Source organism: Papaver somniferum, chromosome 5 (assembly GCF_003573695.1).
Source record: "Papaver somniferum cultivar HN1 chromosome 5, ASM357369v1, whole genome shotgun sequence".
Taxonomy (NCBI): domain Eukaryota; kingdom Viridiplantae; phylum Streptophyta; class Magnoliopsida; order Ranunculales; family Papaveraceae; genus Papaver; species Papaver somniferum.
Window position 1 is genome coordinate 154,258,023 of NC_039362.1, and position 23,223 is coordinate 154,281,245.

Here is a 23,223-nt window from a genome sequence, read left to right on the forward strand (position 1 = left end):
CTGAGAAGAATCCGTGACGGGCAAGCCCGCGTAACATCTGTGATACCTTCATGAGATGAAACAATAAGAAGGATGACCTCTTGGTCTTTCTTAGCGTTCATCTCTAATCTACCCCAACCTTCTTGGGAAATAAGGTTTTGTTTCCGGTTTTTGGAGAACAACCCGCGGTTAAACAATCAAATAATTTAATAAGGAGATGATTACATACACCTTTAGGAGAGCAAGTCTGTACAAACTGTGTGAACAACGAACATGCATCAATGGTGTTTAACCAAATGCATTAACAAGTTATGATCCGACTTTAATCTGAGACGAAACCGAGATCCCGGTCCCTGCAAGATTAAATTGAGATCTGATATTTCTTTCATTGGTGCGATCCAAATTCACATGCTTCATCAAGTCATTAACTTTCATCTTTTAATCACATTATAATAAGATACTCGAGGCTTATTTGAAGAACGAAGAGTCTAATAAAGTTGAGAAGAACCCGTGGCGGGCAAGCTGGCTTAATATTGTCATACCTTTATGAGATGACCTCTTGGTCTTTCTTGGCGTTCATCTCTAGCCTACCCCAACTTGCTTGGGGAATAAGGTTCTTTTTCTGTTTTCGGAGAACAACCCGTGGAACAATCAAATAATTTAATAAGGATATAATTGCATACACCTTTAGGAGATCAGGTTTGTACAAACTGTGTGTGAACACTGAACAACGAACATGCGTCAATCTTTTACCACTAAGTAGGTCCAAACATGAAGTTTATAAATACATGACATGAAATTAAAGTCGTACATACGACTACAGAAATTCGGAAAACAACTAAAACAGATATATAAAACCACCGTAAAGAAAATCTAGACCCAAAAATACAACTAAGCGAGGATATATCATAATCCCAAAGAGAGGAGTTTGAAATCCATGGACGGGTCAAATGCATATTCATTCACTTTTGAGAGTAATTCCCAATGGATCAATTGTTTTCAAATTCTTAGAAACCCTTTTCTTCAAAATAATTGATTAAAACAAATTAACACTAGAGTTGTACATTTTAAGTAATCAATTAAACATTGTCTGCCATTAGCTTTCATAGGTGATGTTCACATTAAATGTACGGTTATCATTTAGTTCTCAAAGAATCAATGGGACAATAAGAAAATACACCAATGAAATGATTTAGATAATCATCAATAGTGGTACCAAAATTACATAAATCGGACCATATCCTGGATAACGCATAGAAGCACATTAATAATATTTTAAAATATTGTTACGAAACATTATTTATATATCCAGGATATATATACTGAACTGAGAGGTTGAGCCGGGGCCGTAAGGCCCCGGTGATACCTAGTATAACTCACAAAAAATCCATACAAAGATACTGAAATTTCAAATCATTATATTAGAGGTCTTTTTATCCTCACAAAGATTCTCGATTCAGGATCGTTCTCTGAACCTTAATCAATGTATTTACAAAACAAACAATATCATTTGTTATTTATTGAATCTTATGGGCATTATAATTCAATTATACGGAGCTTATGACATTGGTCTGGACTTAAAAGAATTAGAGCCCCTTGGGCAATGGGTTCAGTTTTACAAGATTTGTTTTTCTTTTCGATATAAAAAATTGTAACCAATATTTGCTTGGACTATGAAAGAACCACTAGTCCAGAAGGGGCTATAAATAACGAATGAAATCTGTTATAAAACATGATTTATCACGGTTTTCATCTGTTATTCGAACCGTTATATATTTGGTGTGACTCTTTATAAATGACGAACAAAAACTATTATTTAAAATCATGAGTCTGGTTTATCGTTAAAAATGACAAGCAATACTTGTAATTTAGAATAACAATAATCGTTTGTTATTTAGAATGATATTGGACTTTTGTCATAAATCACGTATCCCAATATAATATATTAATATAAATTGCATCGCCAGATATTTTTTTATTTTTTACTTTTTTTTTGGTGAGTTTGTATTTGAACTGAATCAGCTAAAGCTAAATTTCGAATTGAACCAGCTGAATCTGAAATGGATTCTGGAACTGAATCAGCAGAATCTGAAATAGAATATGGAATCAGGTATACATTGCATTTAAAAGATGAACACAGTTTTACATTACAACCAAAAGAGGATACATTCATTTTGCAATTACAACTCAAAATCACACTTCAAAATCTGAACTGAAACATTCAATCTACTAAAACTGCCATAATCTGCATTTTAGTTAGGTCTCTCCTTTTTACAGAAGTTTTTCGCCACCTAATCATATGACCTAGGGAAACATCTCCGAAGTATTCCATATACATCGTATAACATCCCACTTGGATCCACTATTTCGTTAACGAGGCAGTTCTATTCGGCACTGCTGGGTGACGTAGTAAAATCAACAAAAGCACTTGCAACAGCTCCCTTCAGTTCCTCAAAGACAAAAAGCAATACGCAAGGGGAGTAATCCCAGTATCTTGTGTACGCAGATGCCAAGTTAGTTTAAAAACACTCCCAACAAACATCAAATCTATAAAATGTTACAGCATGAAAGGTATATAACGAAAACAAGAAGAACAGCTTTTGAGAGAGACAATGAAGATGTGGAAACAATCTAGGTGCGAGCTAGAAAGGGAGACAAACTTGTACTCCTCCCCTGTGGCTCATAGACTCACAGGAGGATTCAATTTTCCAAGTAAGAGAAGTATTTAAACTTTTATGTAGTTCGCCTAGTAGAATTATGACAACTAGAGGGGGCTAAGAAATTATGCATACATGATCGTAAATTCATTTGTGAATGGTCCAGATTTGTACAGCTGCGCACATGAATAGGGACATTGAACTCCTTTTTGGAATTAACCTACTCTCATAAAACATATTGTGGAATAGGGACATTGAACTCCTATTGATTACATAAAATTTATAGAAGGATTGACCTGCTGACAAGAGCTAGTGGAGGTCTGATCATGTCTTCCTGTGTCAATTCTGTCTTCCTGCATCTAGCTTTGTTTCCAAATAAGATACACCAGCACCAAAGAAGGAAACAGTACCCCAAACATTGATTCAGCAACTTAGGTGTATTCCGGTACTGTAAAGCAATAGAATATTCATCAATTTATGAGAAAAACTTCGACCAAAATATACAAAGTTGAAAGCAACATACTAAGGAGAGAGGTATCCATGGCTTTAGCAACAATAACAATTGCCTCATGTGATGGTATGTTTAGCTACATGCCTCGAGAACGTTATGTTTACATCTATATAATTGAAACTCTTAGAATGCGCATTTATGGGGAATACACTCAATTGCAAACAGTTTGAAGAAGAATGCAAAAGTTTTATCGAATGTTGGCTTGACCATTTAAGAATCATCAAGACTTGTCAATTAATTCTGGAAAATTTATTTTGCAATTATGTTTATGAGACTCAAACAGTTAAGCAACTAATGGTATTACTAAGTCATATAGCAGAATTAACATGTATACCCTTAGCGTTTTGCTACTATGATTGAATTGGTAAGCCCATCCCATGAAAATATTGAACTAACTTAGCCAACCAAAGAGTATTACATTAACTTAAGACAGAATCTCTAAAAAGTCAAGAAGAAAACGGATCTCTGCACAACAATCACTGTATCCTACCATAAAGCCCCAACTCACAAATATAAGACTCGGCATATGTCCTAAACCATATGACACACATCGAGTTAGTATGCCTATTAACATGAGCAACCAAACAAGAAAACAAAGACAATCCTAATGGTAACTGGTGCTTCAAAACCATTACCAATACAGTAAATTAAAATCAATGAAAATCTCAAGCAAGTACTTACTCTCAATGGATGCAATTCGAACACAGAACAACTCTTCTTTCAATTCACCATCAGAGAAATCAGTAGTGTGCAACACACACCATAGCATGTTGTTGAATAGAAATTGTTGGTAACACTACAAATCAAAATCATAAGAAACCCCTTAACCAAATCTAACAAATTAAATCAAAACCTCAAATAAGCCCAAAATCAATTCAAAAAGAAAAAAAAGAAAAACCTCTATGACTAGCACAGATCTACAATGCCTTAGATTGTCTTATAACCAAACGAACTATCTCACTCTGTTTATGTTTAAGAATCTTCACAATTACAACTCCTCATCTTTTCCATTGATTTCCATCTATGCAATAGGTACAGTTTCACCTTTCTAGAATTACAACACCATCAAAACGAAACAGTACAACTAAAAAACCAAATCAATCGAATGAAATCAAATAGGAAAATCAGTTAACAAAGAGAACGAAATTTGGAAAAATGGATACATACATATCGAGAAGAACATCGTCTACCTCCATTACCTCATCATCTGCAGAAGTAACTATTCTTCCATCTACATTTCTGAAAGTTGAAAAAGACCCTTTACATTTTCCTGCCATATCTGAAAACAAATAGGATAAAATCAAAAACCAAAACTCAAAAATTAAATCAAGAAATCAAGTTAAAATATACAAAATAGAACAGATAAAGAACTTATGAAATGGCTTTCACTAAAATAACGAAAGACCCACCTCAAATTTCTGAAGGAATCAATCCCAGTCCTTAAAACAAACACATCTAAATCGAAATTAAAATCCAACCCAATTATCTAAAATTTAAAATCATCAAAATCAATAGTAAGAAGAAGAAGAAGGTGGTAGACCTGGTGATGTTGCTCGTGGTGATGGAGGTGGTGGTTTTGCTAGTTGTGGAGCAAGCTGTGGAAACGACAAGGAGAATAAAAGAAGAGAAGGAGAAAAGAAGATCGATCGTTCATAGTATGCTACAGATTGAAAAAAAGAAGATGCAAAGCTTGTATGTGGAATGATTTTTCCAGTAGGTTGGTTTTCAGAGAGATACGGTTAGGGTTTTCAATGTTTTTGATAAACGCAAACTGAAAGCCAAATGATACGGGTGATAAGGACTAGCCGTGGGAGTCATCTTCAGCTGAGCGAAAAAACAGAAATAGGTTTGAAGAAACTTTTGGTTTGGGGTTTGTGAGAATATGACCAATATAGCACAACGCGAAAGACTTATGGCAAATTAGCCGGTGGCTAACCATTCTCAACCTTATAAAAACGTGGTACTACATGTGGCTAGTCATTGTTGGGCGCACGATACAAAAATCGTAGTGGGGCTCTAAAAAACCAAAATATTTGTCGGATTTATTCTGTGATATTGGTGGTTCATTGTTAAATCACATACCTGTTAAATTACCACGTTTAAGAATGACGGTTTTTTCATGTTAAATGGTGAATCCCACTATTTTCATGTTATATGACGGAATTTATTTGTGAGATCCAAATCACATAACTAATCTGTCATTTAAAAGCATGATTATTAGCCCTTTTTGGACTAGTGAACAAAACCACGGCCGTGTTGAGACCGGTGTAATTTTATTTATTGTTATATTTTCGAAATTTTCCCTATAATACAACCGCAGCATAGAAAGAAAAATGAAATAGAAAGTAATAGGTGTTGCCCACTTGCCCTTTACATAACATCGGTAACTATTTGGATGAGTTGATAAAGATGTAAAGAGATGCCGTCGGACAATGATAAACAAGTTTTTCGTGTTTACTAATATTCACCACCTGATTCGTGGGTGACTCATAAACTATCCATGTAAGTAATTCACCCTGTATTCTTGGGATGTGAAAGAATAATTGTGTTTCACCCATATTTATCGTAGGTATACATTTTAATGGAAAGATCTAGACCGTAACTACTTCTTCATCCAATGGTCATGACGACCCTGTTAAAACCTGTAAAATGTGAGCCTCTGAACGGATCCCTCTTCTTCTAAAAGTTGTCTAGTAAACTACAATTATCATAATTAAAGTCTGCGGGCATCCAACTCAAAACCAATTGGCAACAAGTGGAGTAGCTCCACACTTATATGGACCGATGTATGGTTGCCCTGCCTTCTTGGATTTTACTGGGTCTCACGTCTCATACAGGGTTTGGCTGTGCTACGGACATCCAACTCACAACCAATTGGCAGTGAGTGGAATAACGCTTCCATATTATATTTTAAGTTATTAAAGGGATAGGATATTAACAGTGTGCGACCATTCTCCTTTACAATCGTAGCAAAAAAATAAATAAATAAACAAATAAACTACACTTACAACAAAATCACTCAATGTATATATCATAGGCAGGTTTATCTTAGTACAATTTTGCGGTTACACGTCCATGCATACACTCTCCCAACCTATGGGTTCAACCTATAATTTTCTTTTTTACTGGCTCACTGCACATTTACACTCACTTAGTGAGTGTATGATTCACCTGATTCACGAGATTTGTATATCATTTAAAAGTTCATCCCATGTATATAGTTCCTCGGTACACATAGATATTTGAGAAGACAAAAGATGATGTACCCGAGCCCGAGGGATATAATGCTATACTCATAATGTTATCTACAAAAGTGGACTCATAATTCTAGACAAACAACATTTTAAACAACACTAAAACAACCCTCTCACATAACTTCTAATTGTAGGTCCCAAAAGTGGACCCCCTTCTAGCTCCATGTGAGGGGGTGGTTTTAGCGTTGTCCAGAATGTTGTATCTTTAGAATGAAAATCCACCGCGGATTCTCCAGCTTATGACAAGGTTACCAACCAAGAGTATGTAATATCAAATAATTAAATAATAAATAGATTTATAGGTAATTAATAATATAGTTCAGAAATTTAAATGACAAAATAAATAATAGATAAATAAATTAATAAATTCATTGAGGGTAACTAAATAATTTATCTATCCTTGAGTATCCCTTATCACCACACCCTAGTTAGGATGATCGTTTTGTATGCCATAAAATTTTCTTCTATGTCCTAAAAAGAACCATTTTTTGGGGACTACTCAAAAATGGTGGGGGACTACTTTGTGATAGGAAAGTCTACCCTATACTTATAAGGGGTGTCCTAAAGTGTTGAAATGACTAACCTACCCTTCACATATATATATATATAATCACCTTCTCCCATCACCGCCACCTATATATATAACCACCTCCTCCCATCACCACCGCCTCTCACCACCACCAACCACCACCGACCACCTCAAATCACCACCACCGCCACCTCTATATATAACTTAGTTTAAATCATTAGCAAAACAAAATCAAAATCAAAATTATAACAAACCCATTACTTTTCATTCGCTTCCCGTTGAAAAAAATGAGAAGTAATCATCAAAATGAGTTGAAAATGGAAGTTACAGACAAAAGTTCGGCTAGGAATTATGTGACACAGTTTGGCGAACTAGCCGAACTCAGCTTTAATGGAGTTTTTTCTTTCAGAGAAAAGTTCGGTTACCTCGCAAAAAAAAAAATCCCCAACCGAGCTTTTAAGTTCGGCTACCTGTGTTTTCAGAACCATTAGCCGAACTACACTTGCAGATGAGTTCGGCTACCTGTTCTTCAGATGTCCTAACCGAACTCTATTTCCATGGTCGAAATCAGTTTATAAATTTTTCATATTTTTCGAAAGATTTTGCCAATTCGAGCTACATTACCTAGATTTGAATTCTACCTTAGTACCCAAAACCCTCATTTCAAAATCAACCATCTTCAAGAAAAATAAAATAAAAAACCTTCTTCTCACAAGATTATTCTTTTAAAAACACCCAACTAATTAACCTAACCTCACTAATTAGTCAGTATATTAACAATAATCAATCATTACACTGACTAATTTAATTACCAAGGGCAAATTTGGTATTAAAAAAAACTTAGATAAGGGGTGACTCATTATTACTTCTAATATCCACCCCAAAAAGTTAAGAGTAGTCCCCCACCAATTTCGAATAGTCCCAAAAAATGGTTCCTTAAAAACATGGTTCGAAAAAAATGCTTTTTAGTGGGCTTATGGGAGCTTCAGCTATCGGAAGCCCGGCTGTAGTTCCGCCCCTGCTTGGTGATATTTTAAAGTTCCCTTTTATGCATCTATGGGCATGAATCTATGTTTTTTTTTTTGTTTAATTTAGTTAGAGTATCTCGATTAGAAGATGCTATGCTGCAAGTCCTTGACATCTAGTGGCTTCTTTTATTTGTATGACACGATTCGCATTAGTCTATATCTACTGAAATTACTATATAACGATTTTTTAATTATTTTTAATGAAATTAAGTTTAAAACATTGACCTAATATATTATAGACGAGAACGCACGGGTTAAAACCTAGTGTGCTGAATAAGGTATTCCCTATTTGTATGTCTTACCAATTTGCTATATTTTTGAGGAAATCAACTAGTTAATACAGTGATTTCTTTTCCCTTCTACTAAATCACCTCGCATTTTTAGGGACGGCCCGGAAAGAATTAGGGGCGATTTCTTTTTTATTCCCAATCCATAAACACGGTTATGGGATATCCTAAAAGGTTCGGAGAGTACCCAAATGTCCTTTTATAATCGGTAGTTAGTATAATGATATTAGCTGCCGATTATTAGTTTGTTCAAGAATGGACTATTGCAATAATCGGTAGATGAACAACGTATCATATAACAACCGATTGTTAATGTAGATAACTTAAATATCACCTATTTTCCAAAATTGAATTTGTGGCACCCGTTAGTAATCGGTAGAAAATGGACATCATTTCACAACCGATCATGAGTACAATTGGTAGGTAATCACTGGATCTCTAAACTAGCGGTTGTATAATTATATATACATCTCTTCGACGAATAAAACCTCCCAAAACCTAATTTCAATCCATTTTCTTTTCCTTCCTTTTCATTTTTTCTTCTCCTTTTCTTCTTCCCTTCCGATTTTGGCGAGGAAAAAAAATTACCCTCGTTCTTCAACTTCAATTCGTCGTCGTCGTTCATCGCCGAATCAAAAAATCTTTGATTGTTCTATAAAACGATGACTATAACTAATGAACCCATAAGAGTTCGAGTAAACGTCGTCTACCATGGGGACGATCCAAAAATCGGAGAAAAATCAAAGAACAATGTGATTGTAACTGTTGCAAATGATGTAGAACACGAAGAAGATGAAACTACTCATTTAGGTGGTGGTGATTCTGATGATCAAACTCTCCAGCAAGTGGCCCCAATTAGGTAAGTTTCTATCATTTAATGGGTTTGTGTTACTTCAATTTAACGAATCCATGGAATAACTTCTAGGAATTTCGGTTATTTCATAGAATCGGTGGTTTCGATTTCATTTTATATCCCGATTGTGTCCATTTTCTTCATTCCTCAGTAACATCGACCAGAATCGGGAGTTAATGTTTATAGGTTACTTCCGATTATAAATGAGATAATTCTTCCGTGTCCTGAAATTGACATAATCATTAGTAAACTTTTGTCATATCTTCCGATTATAATAGAGGATTAGAAGTTGTAGAGACATAGTAATAGTTAGTACAACGAATTCACATTACTACCGATTATGTAATTGAAAAATTTGAAAAATTTGTGATTTTGGCAAAATCCGATTTCGGGGCTATGTTTTAATCAGAAGTCAAACGTTATTTCTTTACTTCTGATTATATGATTTTAAATTTGAAATAGTTTTGGGGCTCCTCAAGTTAATCGATGGATATGTTTGTTTTTTTTTTTCTTATGATTATATTTGTCTCATCAACTTATCAATTCCTGAGCCCAAATTGATGCATATTCTGGAAATAAAACTAGAATATGACTTATGATTGTGAGTAATCTAAAGACAATCTTTAACCCGTACTTCCGATTGTGTATAATCGCTTGTTTAGAGTTTGTTTAACTTCGGATTATGTACAATCGGTTTTATTTGTGTTCTTTTGCGTCTGATTGTGTAGTTTGTAGTGTAATTCTTACAATACAGTTTTATTTTTTAAGTAAAGGCGAGGTAAGAATGAAAAGGGTACAGCTGTTACGGGGCCTCGTCGACAAGGGGGTAAGAAAATAAGCGTTATTGCATTGAGAAAAAGGAGTCATAAAAGAAATTCTAGCAATGATAGAACTCAAGAAGGAGTAGAACCAAGCGCTCCACAAGTAAATGAAGAAGCAGAAGAACCAAACGCTCTACAAGTAAATAAAGGAGAAATACAACCAAGCGCTCCAGAAATTAGAGTACAAGAAGAAGGATAACCAAGTGGTACACAAGGAGAAGTAGGAGATACAAGGAAGCCAATCGCTAAGAAAGCATAACACCTTGTCCCCATTCATTTGAATAACACGGATTTTGATGAAGAAGAAATACCGATGCTACTTAAAGATGGAGGAGCATTTTTATTTGGCTACAAAGACTCATGGTCCATAGAAATCTAAGAACCCAAGGTAACAATCATATTCTTTTTTACTAACGTATTTTCATTTTATTCATAATAATACTTTATTTATTTTATAATGTGTTGTGTGTTTAATAGTACCATGTTGATACGGCTCATATACTCTAACCCACAGGCATACCAGGAAAAATGAAAGAATGGCCTTTACACAAAGAATGTGAAAGGTTCAAGACAATTATAACCAACTCGGGGTTAATTATCTACTGCTGTCGAGAATACAATGTTGGAACATGACCAGGTCACGATATCGGGTTTTTTAGAGAGATTTTATCCCAAGCCTGACACCTTTCATATGCCGTTTGGGGATATGACCATTACTCTGGATGATGTGAAGCAGATTCTTAATCTCAATGTCCATACTGTAACAGTCAAGTATAACTACACAAAGCAGTTAAGTTAGGCACAACTTTATGATTTGTGTCAAGTGTTTTGGTTGGGATAAAGAGACATCGGACATCGAGTTCAATAAGTGCTTTAGTTACAAAAGTAGATAGTTCAACATGACTCAGTTGGTGAAGATGTTCGCAGGCACTTTGGAGAAAGAAGAGAAATGAACGTTAATTGATGCCGAACTGGATGCCTCCGCCACCGCATATCTCCTATGTGTATTGGGATGTGTTATATTCCCCAATGCTAGTGGAAACCGAGCAGCCGCCATCCTTCTACAAATATTGCATCATCTCAATAAGGTCGCATACTACTCCTGGGGCACGGCATGCGCATGCCATGCATTATTTATGGAAGACTTGAGAAGGCGTTGAGTCTTAAAACTATCCAAATTTCCAGTAAAATGAGTCTATTCTAGGTATTTCATCAACTCTATTAATCCTTTGATCGTTATGTTTTTTTCTTTATCTAATTCAAGAATCAATTTATACTAGTTGGTTTGACATCTATGTAAACATGGATCTATGACCACTATCCTCGTCAGGAATTGGCCGTAGAGAAGCCAGATTGGGAGAAAGGTACACCGAGGGAAAAAAAGTACATGTTCAAAGACAACTTTTCAAGGAAAAAGGAGCAGCAATTGATTAACTTGAGGGAGAAATTAGACGCGATGAAGTCCTCATAGGTATGTCTTGATCCATACAAGGAAGACCGAGCTAGTGGACATATAGCGGATCGTTCCGAGTTTTCCCTCAATTTTGAACCATTGTGGCACCCCACAGGTTATATGATGTACAATGTCTCAATGGTAATGTGACAACGCGATTTTGGAAAAGGAGTACCATGACATGACGTAACTGGAAGTTCAAGTCGGACATGTAGCATATTGAGTATAATACTGACACCATCAAGGTAGTTTACTCTAGTACACCATTTAATATAATGATATTGACCATTGGGATGATAGGATGAACTTCTTGGTGAACACTGGGAGACATGTCAACCGAGGTGATGAAAATGCTCCAGGATACATGGAGTGGTACCGAGAGCAGTCTCATCTTCGTGTTATCCGTGAACTTAAAGCAAAGACGACCTCGTCGACTTCCGTTTACTATTGTATCATCAAAGAAAAACCAGAAGGTTATGATAGACTGGTGCATATTATTATATCTTTTCACTTTAATATTACGACTCATTTTTTTACTCTCCATTTGATGTTTTGTCATTAAAAAACAGGTGAAAAAGTTCAAGTCTTTGTCGAAATGGTGCGCTAATTGCACAATGGATGGAGTGCTTTTGCCAATTGAGAAGATAAAAATGCATAGAGAGCTGATTGATAATGTTGATAATGAAGAGTATGTAGTTAAGTTTGTGGAGAAAGTGGCGAAGAACCATCCCAAGAAAAAACATCGAAGATGAACAAAAGATCTCAGGCTTCTTCAAGTTCTGTTCCTGAAGAAAATATTGAGGAAGATGAAGGTGATGCTGGTGATAATGCGGGTCGTGTTAAGCGTTCCAAAACTTTAGCGAAGAATGCTCAGAAGAAAACTAGATCTTAATGTGTTGTTCGATGTTCTATATTATGTGGTTTTAACAGTCTCTTTCGGATTATGTTGTTTTAGATACTTGTGTTTGGATTATATGTTCTTAAGTTTATGGGTTATGAATGCATTTTGAGTAATGTCTATTACTTCATTACCTGAAACTGCTGATTTTTTCACAATAATCGGAGGATAACTATCAACCTTACCTGCCGATTGTGTTAAATTTTCAAAAAAATTTCAAATTTATGCGGTAGAAAAATTATGAACCTGAACTATACCGATTCTGTTGAATTTTCCAAAAATTTGTCAAACTGGTCCACAATCGGAAGTGAAATTTATAACATTTCCTAACGATCATCGTGGTTTTATATCAAAGTTCTTTTGTACAAAAAACCCTAATAATGGGACATATCATTTTCTCTTTGTCTATCGATTGACTTAGGGTTTAAAATCTGTAGGTAAGGTGAATTTCATAAGCTACCAATTATGTTGGGTAGGAAATACCATTAGGTTCTAGGAATAATATATTAGAGAGATTCTAGTCCAGTTGACCCAGTCAAATGTCTGTTTGGTCCTTTTTGGAAATACAAATTATAGTTTGGTCCTAGAAATTATAGTTTGGTCCTAGGGTGATGTCATGGATGATGTAATTGTCATCATGTAGTGGCAGAAATACCCTTTTGGATAAGGACCATATAAATAGTGGAAAAGTAAGAGAGAAGAAATCATTCTCAAATTTACTTTCTCTCCTATATTTTCAGATCTAGAATTTCTCTCTCTCTTTTTTTTCTTCCTGCTGCTGCAGCAATGGTGTGTTGATGAAGATGAATATGAACGCATGTTGGTGATGATTAATACAAATGTTTTCTTTGATTTGTAGACGATGATGTTGCTACTGTTGATCTGTTTTCTTTTCTCTCTTCTTTTTCTCTGTTTTCTTGATTTGTTTTGAAAATCTAGATCTGTTGATGTTGTTACTGTTGAATACGTTGTTGCGCTCACGTTGGTGATGATGAATACAAATGTTTTCTTGAAGACGACGACGACGACGATAAAGAAGAAGAAGATAATGATTTTTGAATGAACTGTTGTTGTTGATGATGATATAGTTCATCGTGTTGTCGCTGCTGCAATAAAGATGACGAAGAAAAATGAACCACTGCTGCTGTTTTGATTACAGAGTTCATCATCTTCACCATTTTCTGCAGCTGTTGAAGACAACGAAGATGATGGAGATGATGATGTTGCAGTTCATTCCATAAATTAACTCTATTTTTTTAAGGTTTTTATATGGAGTTCATTCTGGAATGAACTATGTTTATTTAGGTTTTTATATGGAGTTCATTTCTGGAATGAACTCTGTTTTTCTTAGGTTTTATATGGAGTTCATTTCTGGAATGAACTCTGTTTTTTTAGGCTTTTATGTGGAGTTCATTTCTGGAATGAACTCTGTTTTCTTAGGTTTTTTTATGGAGTTCATTTCTGAACTCTGTTTTCCTAGGTTTTTATATGGAGTTCATTTCTGAAATGAACGTTGTTTTTCTTAGGTTTTTATATGGAGTTCATTTCTGGAATGAACTCTGTTTTCTTAGCTTTCATATGGAATTCATTTATGGAATGAACTCTGTTTTCTTAGCTTTTTATATGGAGTTCATTCTTGAAAATGAACTCTGTTTTTTTAGGTTTTTATATGGAGTTCATTTTTGGAATGAACTCTGAATTTTTAGGTTTTTATATGGAGTTCATTTCTGGAATGAACTCTGGTTTATATAGGTGATTTCTGAAAAATAAATATGTAGAAATTAACAAGAGTTCATTTTGAAGAATGAACTGCTACAATAAAATAAGTAAAGTTGACACGGAAGGGTACTTTGGTCCCTTTAATATTTTTAAAATAATTATGGACCAAACAGTAAAGGCGTTTAACCAAAGGACTAAACTGGCATGGACCCACCTAAAAAAGGACCAAACGATTATTTTCCCTTATGTTGGTTCCCAAATTCGAAAAAGTTGAGATTTTTTCAAATCTTAATTTTGGGGTAACTTCATAATCGAGAGACATGTTAACTCTTAATCTACCGATCATGTTAGTTCCCAAATTCGAAAAACTTGAGAATTTTTCAACTTTCAATTTTGTGGCGACTTTATAATCGGCCGACATGATAAATAATTACCCTCCGATTGTTGGTTACTACATCACAACAAAACTTTCAAACCACATATGTACAGTTTACCTGACCGAGTATCCTAACATCTACTGATTACATAAATAAACTATCAATTGTAGTTTTACCGATTATTGAGAGTACATTTAGCATTTCGAAATATCATATATAAGAGATGACTTCATTTTAGATTTGGATAACTATTTTTTTTCTTATTAGTCGCCCCTAATTCTTTCAGGTTCGAGTGCCATGCTATTATTACTTTATTATTCATATTTTATCTGGCGAAGGCATAGTCTTCTTTTTTCTCTCAAATAAAAAACTCATTGGAGCCAAGCGTGAGGGAATGCTAGACGTTTGTTAATTTCTCCTCCGACCAGGACGAAAGAGAAGCCCGACGCTTTGATAAAGCAGTGGATTCTGACTGGAATGATTTTGAATATAGACAGGACTTTAGCGAACGAGAAATCTCCAATTCCCGCTAATCACTCTACTCCTCATGCGAACCATTGATTATCCAGCCGAGCTTGTTTGTTTAGTTTGCTTTTCTCTTTCTCTGAGTAATGCCCTAAGGTTTGATATCTGGGGTAAAAAAATGAGCTAAGCACCAAGCGAAGAACCGTACCAAGGTGAGTACAGGGATGTGGCGAAAGCCCAGGGGTCCTACATCACGTCCTTGTACAATGCTCAAGGCTCTAGGCTGAGTAGCAGGAGCAACTTTTAATTTTTTTATGAGCCCAAACGATGGATTCAATAAGTTCTTGCCAATAGCCGCGGCCGCTGAATAGAAACATTAAACTGAAAGCCCAGACCATTTCTTTTTGAAAGGCATGTCTTCTCGGATATTAATCGAAAAGGAATTGTGTATACGTTACTTACTTTCTTCCACTTGTATAACTAGTGCAACACGTGTCATTCCTCTTCCCTGGTCGAGTGACTTCCTACCTCTCTTGAGTTAGACCCAAGACGTTGGTATCGAACTAGAAAGGTGAATGCTTGCGCTTGAGAAGCTTCTGGCCCAGTGGGTCGGTAAAATTCACTATGATAAGCAGTATTATTGAACCATACAAAACAACAAGCGATGAAACCAAAGAAAGATAAAGCAGCTAAACTATAAGACAAGTAAGCCTCCCCGGGAAAGATTCTTTCTTTTCTTTCTCTTCCAAAGCAAGTCATTAGCGACCTTACCTACTATTAATAGAGAAGGATTATCTACGTTATTTGGGCATTCCTTTTTCAACCGGGGCTCTCAAGATTCAAACTAGGATTGTGCGAGGTATCCATTCTATAACAACTTTTGATTTACCCTCTATTTTTGTGCCTTTAGTGGGCCTAGTTTTCCCGGCAATTGCAATGGCTCCTTTATTTCTTCATGTTCTATGAAGCAGACGCTTTTATATTTAACCAATTTGATGAATTATTTATAATGATTCGAAAACCCATATTTTCTTTATCAGGTATCAAACGGGAACTGCGAGCAAATAGAACACCTTTCAGTAGTATCAATACCGTTACCTGGACCTAATCACCCGGGCAAGCGCGTTATAGCAGGCTTAATTAGAACTTTTTTCGGTGATTGGTGAGCTCTGCTCCGGATCCCACTTTTCCACTTGCACCTGCTGACCACGTAACATTTTCTGATTTATTTGATAGTCGTCAATTAAAATGAGACATTTTTTTTTTCCATTTTTGTTATAGCTATTGCAGCTGCTGAAGCAGCTGTTGGACCAGCTATTGTTTCTTCCATTTATCGTAATAAATAGGATGGTAACTCTGGATAATTCCATTCTTATGGACCTTCTTCTTTCACTTTTAGGCATGAACCCAATCTCTCCTCTCTTTCTATACGAGTTTATTCGCGTTCTTATCTTGAGTCGAGTTCTGTTTAAGAATGGGTTCGTTCGAACAAAGAAAGATTATTATATTATGATAAAAGTTGATTTCTTCCATTGAGAAACCTAACTGTTAAGTCAGCAACGCTTCTCAATTCCATTTCTTCCCGTCGCATCAGTCTTCAGGACGAAATAGTGACAGGTACGAGGAGTCGTATGAAGTGAAAATCTTATGTACGGTTCTGTAGAGTGACAGTAAGGGTGACTTATCTGTCAACTTTTCCACTATCACCCCCTTCTGCAGTACCTCAACGTGACATGAGCGTGAAAGAGGTTCAAGAATAAGTTTTATTTTTATAAGGGCTAAAATGACTAAATTCCCACCAATGGCTGAGATGTTCAGTCGACTCCCTCACATGTAGGACATATGAGTTCTTTCAGACCTTCCTTGTGGGACAAGAAAGAAAGTCAGTTCCTCCCTATGGGGTACGAGTGAGCAGAAAAGGGAGGAGGAAAGAGGACCTGATGAACTGTTAAGTGAACAAGTGTAAGCTTAGCTTCCCGACAGTCTTAGGTGCTGACCACACTGAGGGTGACCGTCTGACGTATCTGTTATGCTTATTTCATATCCCCCTTTTTCTTTACGTACAATTTTACTTACTATACCTGCTGATGTAGCATTATAGACTGTATTGTTACTCTTACTCCCATCGGGATAAATCTGACCCCTACCGTTGTTCCCAGAGAGAGAATAGTGTGAATTCTCTATATCCCACTTGGAAGGATCTCATCTCAAAATTATCCTTGGCTGTTTATGTCTCTAGCATAACCACTTGATGAAATGTAAAGGAAAGTGGGGTAAATGGCCTATACTACTGGAAGTATTCCTCTTTGCTTGATAGGTACTCTGTATTAGTGGAATGGGTTCAACGCTAGGTGCATCAGCAGGGCTTGGTGGTGAACCAAGAGCAGAAAATGACATCGTAATTTGAATTGGATTTCGATGAAATAATATATCAATGAGGGTAAATTTAGTGAGCTCGTTTTTAGGGGCGGGCGAAATTCCCGCCAATGGATGAGATGTTCAGTCGACTCCCTCACATGTAGGACATATGAGTTCTTTCAGACCTTCCTTGTGGGACAAGAAAGAAATTCATCTCGGCAATCGAAAGAATTGCTTTCTTACGTAAGCGCTATTGGGTGACACCATAGATTTCATACTGTTCTGGATCACTCTGTGTTTTCACACCAGTTTTTTTGAAGTAGCTGCAATTTAATCGGCTGGTCTTGAATCTGCTGATATAGAATAGGCTGCTAGGGTACAACATCATTCAAGTAGATACAAATCAAGATCGTAGAAACATAAGCTTGTGAAATAGATACTCCTAATTCCAGACCTGTCAATGCGAGAACTATGAATAATGGGCCTCCACTTGCACTTCTGATAACGCTATCATCAAATCCTTCATCGACCAAACCTTGAACTCAAGATTGAATCACTCCTCTCTTTAGAAGTGTCGGGAAAACTGAAACATCTTAGTAGCCATAGGAAAAGAAAGCAAAAGCGATTCCCGTAGTAGCGGCGAGCGAACAATTACCTTTCTAGTAATAGCCGAGAAGACAGGCCTTTCAAAATAAATTGGTAAATAAGCGGGGAAACAAACAGATCGAAGCGGGGCAAAGTTCCTTTTATGAATCGAATAGAGAAGCTAAAAGCGTCCTTCTGCGTGCCGCTGGAATGGAATGAGATAAAAATTTCTGGAGATCTTTCCTCTCCACTAACTTTCACCATAAGAATCTATACTTTAATGAGTTCCTACACTTTTGACTTCAGAATATGGTCTTGGAGCTAATATACTAACGAAGTTTTCTGAACTATGATCATTCAATTCAGCATCTACTGACCAATATGACATAGTGCTTTCTTCATTATACCTAGCCAATTCTGACTAGCATCACCCAGCGAACGAACTCTATAAAAAAGGATTATACACTAGTAAGGATGGTTGGTATAGTTACTTACAGTAGACATAGTCGAAGACAAACATCTCATAATTCCATTCTGTCGAGCTATTACATTCTGCTTTCAGTTCTGGATGTTACTGGTTGACCCTTGTGCCGAAGATTACGTGTCAGTGGTTCAAATCGTCTCTTTTAGGAATGACCATTCGTCTTGGGTTGAAAAAAAAAGAAACTGACCCAGTTATCAGGTCAGAGAGACGCTTGGCCCGTAAGCCCTTAAAAGACCATAAATTAATAAGGATTTGTTACGTGCGCCCTTCTATGAGCAGCACCGCGCATTGACCTAAAGCTAGGTCTTGTCTCCCGGCCCGCTCCTCCACAAATAGACTAAGCATTTAAACCATTATTCTCAATGAAGTTAGTGACTATTTTAAACAAATCTCAAAATTCGAAACGACCCATTATGGCCGGCACTACCACTCTATTGTCCACTTCTAATAAACGTGATTGACCCAATTCTGAATCATCTTCTGGAATCATATAACTGTCACCGGCATATATGCAAGGAGGATGTATAATTAATATATGATATTGTAATACAGGATTTGATTCTGCAAGCGGTTCGGTATGAACGAAGAAATTGAGAACTAAAGGATCAGAACTCGCTAATAGGAAAGGAGAGAAAAACAAAGCAATTCCAACAATAGCTACGTCATTCCGCTGTTCATCTATAGATGAAACTCTCTCTTTGTCATCTCGTGCCAGATGCTAACTAGAGAGTAGGGGCTCCTAGTTGATGTATAAAGAGAGAAGATAGAAGGTTCATAGTTAGTTCCCATAGTGGAAAGTGGTAACCGAACAAGACTCGCAGCTTTCACTACTTGATGAGAGGATTGAAGCACCTAGATTGGGTATAAGATAATAACAATAGCGTAATCTCTCATATACTCTTTTACTTTGAAATTGAATCCCACTTTGCTTGCTAAGCACGTGACGCTGGCCCTTTCTTCAAGAAGGAATCCACTTCTCTGTAACAACACCTTTCACCGTGGCCCTCGCTTCTAGCTCCGCGGTTACTTCGGTTTAGCCCATCCGTGAATTTCTTTTTTCACGCTCCAAGAATTCAAACAATATCTTGTACCGCTCTAGTAAGGACGAAAAAATCTCAGAGTTTTGCATTTATACTGAAATTCTACAACTATATGCATGAAATCCTAGCAACAATCTACTTTATTCCATAGAGATTTGGGTGGGAAGGAAAGCCAAAATAGAAAAACTCACATTGGTTTTAGGTATAATCAGGCTCGAACTGATGACTTCCACCACATCAAGGTGACACTCTACTGCTGAGTTATATCCCTTTCCATAATGGTCGAAAGCCTGAAGGAGCAATGCCGCATGGAGATAGAAGGCCCACGGGTCATGAACTTCTTTTCCCGAAGAAGAAGCAATGACGGTATCTTGGGAATAAGCATCGGCTAACTCTGTGCCAGCAGCCGCGGTAAGACAAAGGATGCCTAATTCATGATGGGCCCACCAACTTCCTGGCAAGATGCCTACGGTTAAAAAGCACCGGTCTTCGACTGGGGTGAGGTCGTAACAAGGTAGCCGTAGGGGAACCTGTGGATGGATCGAATCAGAGAGGGCCAAGAAAACGGATGCACGTGCTAACGCGCAACGGCTTTATAGGTAGGAGTCGTTGCTTGTTGGCACGTCTGGGAAGGGATATTAGTTCTCTTGAGCGCGCAACTGTAAGCAAAATAACAGAAATTCATCTGCCAACAAGTCCTAAAAGAGGAAGAATCGCAAAGAACAAGAAGAAAAGAAGAGGTGAGATTTTCCAAATAGTCACGAATGGCCACGTTCTGTGGAGGTAACAGCTCCAATCTCTTTATAAAGTATTTAGCAAAGGCGAGAGGTGCAAGCATCGTGAGGTGTTCAACCATCTAGTACTAAAGGAAAGAAAAAGAGAAGAAATACAATAAGACAAGTCAAGAGAAGAAATGCAATAAGAAAAGTCAAGAAAGTCATGGCTTGTCAATGAAGAAAGCGAAAATCCTTCAGATGATGGGTTCAGTTCTAGAACCGTCAATGATTGGCGAACCTGCAGACCCGTTTGCTACTCCTTGTTCGTATCTGACAATACCATACCATAATCAAAAGGTAGAACGACCCGAGCGACCAGACTTAACATGAATGTAGCCGAATAAATTGCTTTCGCCACAAGGAGATCGGCCGATGACAGCTGCTTCAACGACACAACCAGGCTCAGAACAGGAAGACCAAAGCATGAGTGAAAGGTACGTGCCTTGAAGCTTACGATAATGACTCTTTTCCTTTACAAATACCTAACGGTCGTCCATGGTATTTGGGTGGGCATCTCCCGAAATCAGCATTCCCGAGAAGTAAAATATTGAGAGTCCAGGCGGAAAAGAAATGCATAGATAGTGGCCTCATGACAAGGACTAGTCTTACCAATTCTATATCGATTGTTTTTCATTTCCAGACCTTCCTGGAGAAATCCAATTTTTTACTTATCGAGATAGTAAGTCCCGGTTTCCTAATTCATAGGAGAGCACCCCTTCTCCCGAAGTTACGGGGCCATTTTTCCGTGTTCCTTCGACATGGTTCTCTCAAACGCCCTAGTATACTCTACTTGTTCCTGGAAGTTTCAACCTTGTTGACTATGGTAGGCACCTGAAGCCAGGCCGAGTCAGAAAGGTTTTGATGACGTATTGTTTTCATTGCTTAGAAGGCATCGTTCCTCTTATCAATTTAATTAGCAAATTCATCGAGGCATATCGATTTAAATTATTCCAATACTTGTTTATTAGTTTGTTGCACAAAAAACTTTTTGACTTCCCGGTAGAAAGAGATTTTGCTAATGAAAAAGCTTTTAGCAATAAACAAGTAATCAGAATCAGACCAATAGAGACTTCATAAGAGACCATTTTGGCTGCAGATCGTAATGCTCCTAGAAAGGAATATTTCAAGCCAAAGCTTGTATTCATTCAGTCATTCTACCACTTCTGAATTTTTGGACCTTGCTTCTGAATATTATCACTCTTCTATCCTATGCCCTCTTTTTGAACTGAGATCACATGATAGCGGGTAATCGACTGAAGGACATATGAGGGGGGAATGAACTCGCTGGAAAGAGGGAGAGGCTTGCGGTAAGGGTTGGCTATCGCAAAAAAGGACATGGGACTAGCGAGGGAGCCATTGTAAGGAATTTCGCCCGCATCCGATCCCCAATTCTTGTTCACCGTGGATGATCTGGGTGAATTGTGACCTCGTACGATCGTGTCGGGTGAGCAAGAGCTGCTTCGTCACAGTACTGACTTATGGGCTAACGGGTCACACTTTGGACAAGTATCCTACAAAGAGACTCCCGAAAGCCATCTTGTGGAACCTCAATATCCACAGGCTTATTATCTAACTGACAATTGGCACAGACAATACGCCCAGTCACCTCTCGTGGATTTTCATAACCGTAATCTTTCTGGATTCGCTCCGCCTTACGATCTTGCTTCCCACTGTAATTGGGGAACAAAACCAATAGCATGAAGGGCCAAGAAGTAAATAGGATTAGGTTTGGAAGTCGAACCCTTGATACTCATTCATCCAAGCCACCTTCATGACCATTATCCGCATTTTTAACCTTGATCAGTTGGTAGCAAATCTCTTGCTCCTTGAAGGACTAATCTGGATAGGGACGAGGGAGTAGCACGACCAACGGACTAGTAACTTGGCAGAGTACTCTCGAGCTTGGTTTAGCTGCTGGATTAGCTTCTTCTAGGTAAAAGCGTATAAAAGCAGGTTAGTCAGTTATGCCAGTTTCATCAAGTGCTTCAGGTTAGAAAAAACAAATCTCAGTTAGTGAATGTTTATCCGATCCATTCCGGATCGATCGAATTGGTACAGAAGTTGCAACATAGGAAAACCATAGAAAACACGACTTATTTGAATAACCCGGCGACCTACCAATTGTAGAAGTATGATTTTTGGCAAACAATAAGCACTTAAGTAATACAATTCCAGTGTACCATCCTCAAGGATTCGAAGAAAAACCCGTTCTATACAACCAAGAAAAGAGGTTTCTATATTTCACATCTAATAGAATTGTGTGAATATGATAACATCTTTCATTATTTATTAGAACCCAACCCGGTGGACTCAAGCTTTATTCATTGATAAGAAAAAGAAAAAACGTGAACGTTGATTGGATTGATGATAAAATAGAATCTTGGGTCGCGAACAGTGATTCGATTGATGATGAAGAAAGAGAATTCTTGGTTCAGTTCTCCACCATATCCTTTTTTCCACGGTTGGATTACTTGAGTGTAAAAAGGTTTATCCCTGGGATTATAGACTAGACATATACTAGTGGGCAAGCCACTCCTAGACCTCCTACTATAAGACCCAATCCAAAAAAAACTAAAAGAAAATTATGTATTGGTCCAATTAAATCCATTATATGTAAAATAAGAGATAAATAAGTCGAAATGTTTCATAATCTTATTGAAATGTACTGCATTACGCGATTTAAATAACGGAAAATCCAATATTTTAAAAGTGTATCTAGAATGACTGGGAAAGTGGAAAAAGGGCAGTGGAAAGAAATGCATATAAGAGATTGGGGTTTTTCCCGACGTATCCGTATCATTAACATTGGGGCTAATGGTTATCCCCCAAGGTTCAACGAGTGAATGAAGCTATGGACCTCTGATGTCTCCAAGCCGGCCATAATAGAATATATAAGTGAAGCAGCCAATAGCAGTCTTTTCTCGCATATCGATAGATAGCAGGTTGCTTCCTTCTTTTCCTTCAATTACATCTAAAAAAGACTTATAAACTTTATTATGACCATCCCTCATTGGTTGTCCGCGGATCCCATTATCAAGAAGTGTATAAAAACAAACAGTAGCAGCAAAACAAGTAAATTAAATACTATTTTTAACCATACATAATTACATCGATCAACAAGAATTTGGTTTTTATTAACTTTATGTGCG

General features: G+C 37.0%; 1 protein-coding gene and 1 pseudogene across 32 annotated transcripts; one reads left to right on the forward strand and one right to left on the reverse strand.

Annotated features, from left to right (window-relative positions):
• Positions 1–2,075: 2,075 nt before the first annotated feature.
• LOC113283265 lies at positions 2,076–5,005 on the reverse strand. 32 transcript variants are annotated; one of them, XR_003327409.1, is made up of 5 exons: positions 4,688–5,005; positions 4,347–4,426; positions 4,109–4,195; positions 3,829–3,943; positions 2,076–3,084 (listed from the first exon to the last, which is right to left on the reverse strand). XR_003327409.1 is itself a non-coding variant. In XM_026532467.1 (4 exons), the coding sequence occupies exons 2-4, from the start codon at positions 4,422–4,424 to the stop codon at positions 2,364–2,366; spliced, it is 339 nt and encodes a 112-aa protein (XP_026388252.1). In that variant the 5' UTR covers positions 4,425–4,426; positions 4,688–5,005; the 3' UTR covers positions 2,076–2,363. The 32 variants fall into 32 exon arrangements, 1 of the variants encoding a protein (XP_026388252.1); XR_003327408.1 differs by having other exon boundaries at positions 4,338–4,426; XR_003327405.1 differs by having other exon boundaries at positions 4,315–4,426.
• A 13,762-nt stretch (positions 5,006–18,767) lies between these two features.
• Positions 18,768–18,980, forward strand: LOC113282801 (annotated as a pseudogene).
• The last annotated feature ends 4,243 nt before the right edge of the window (positions 18,981–23,223 follow it).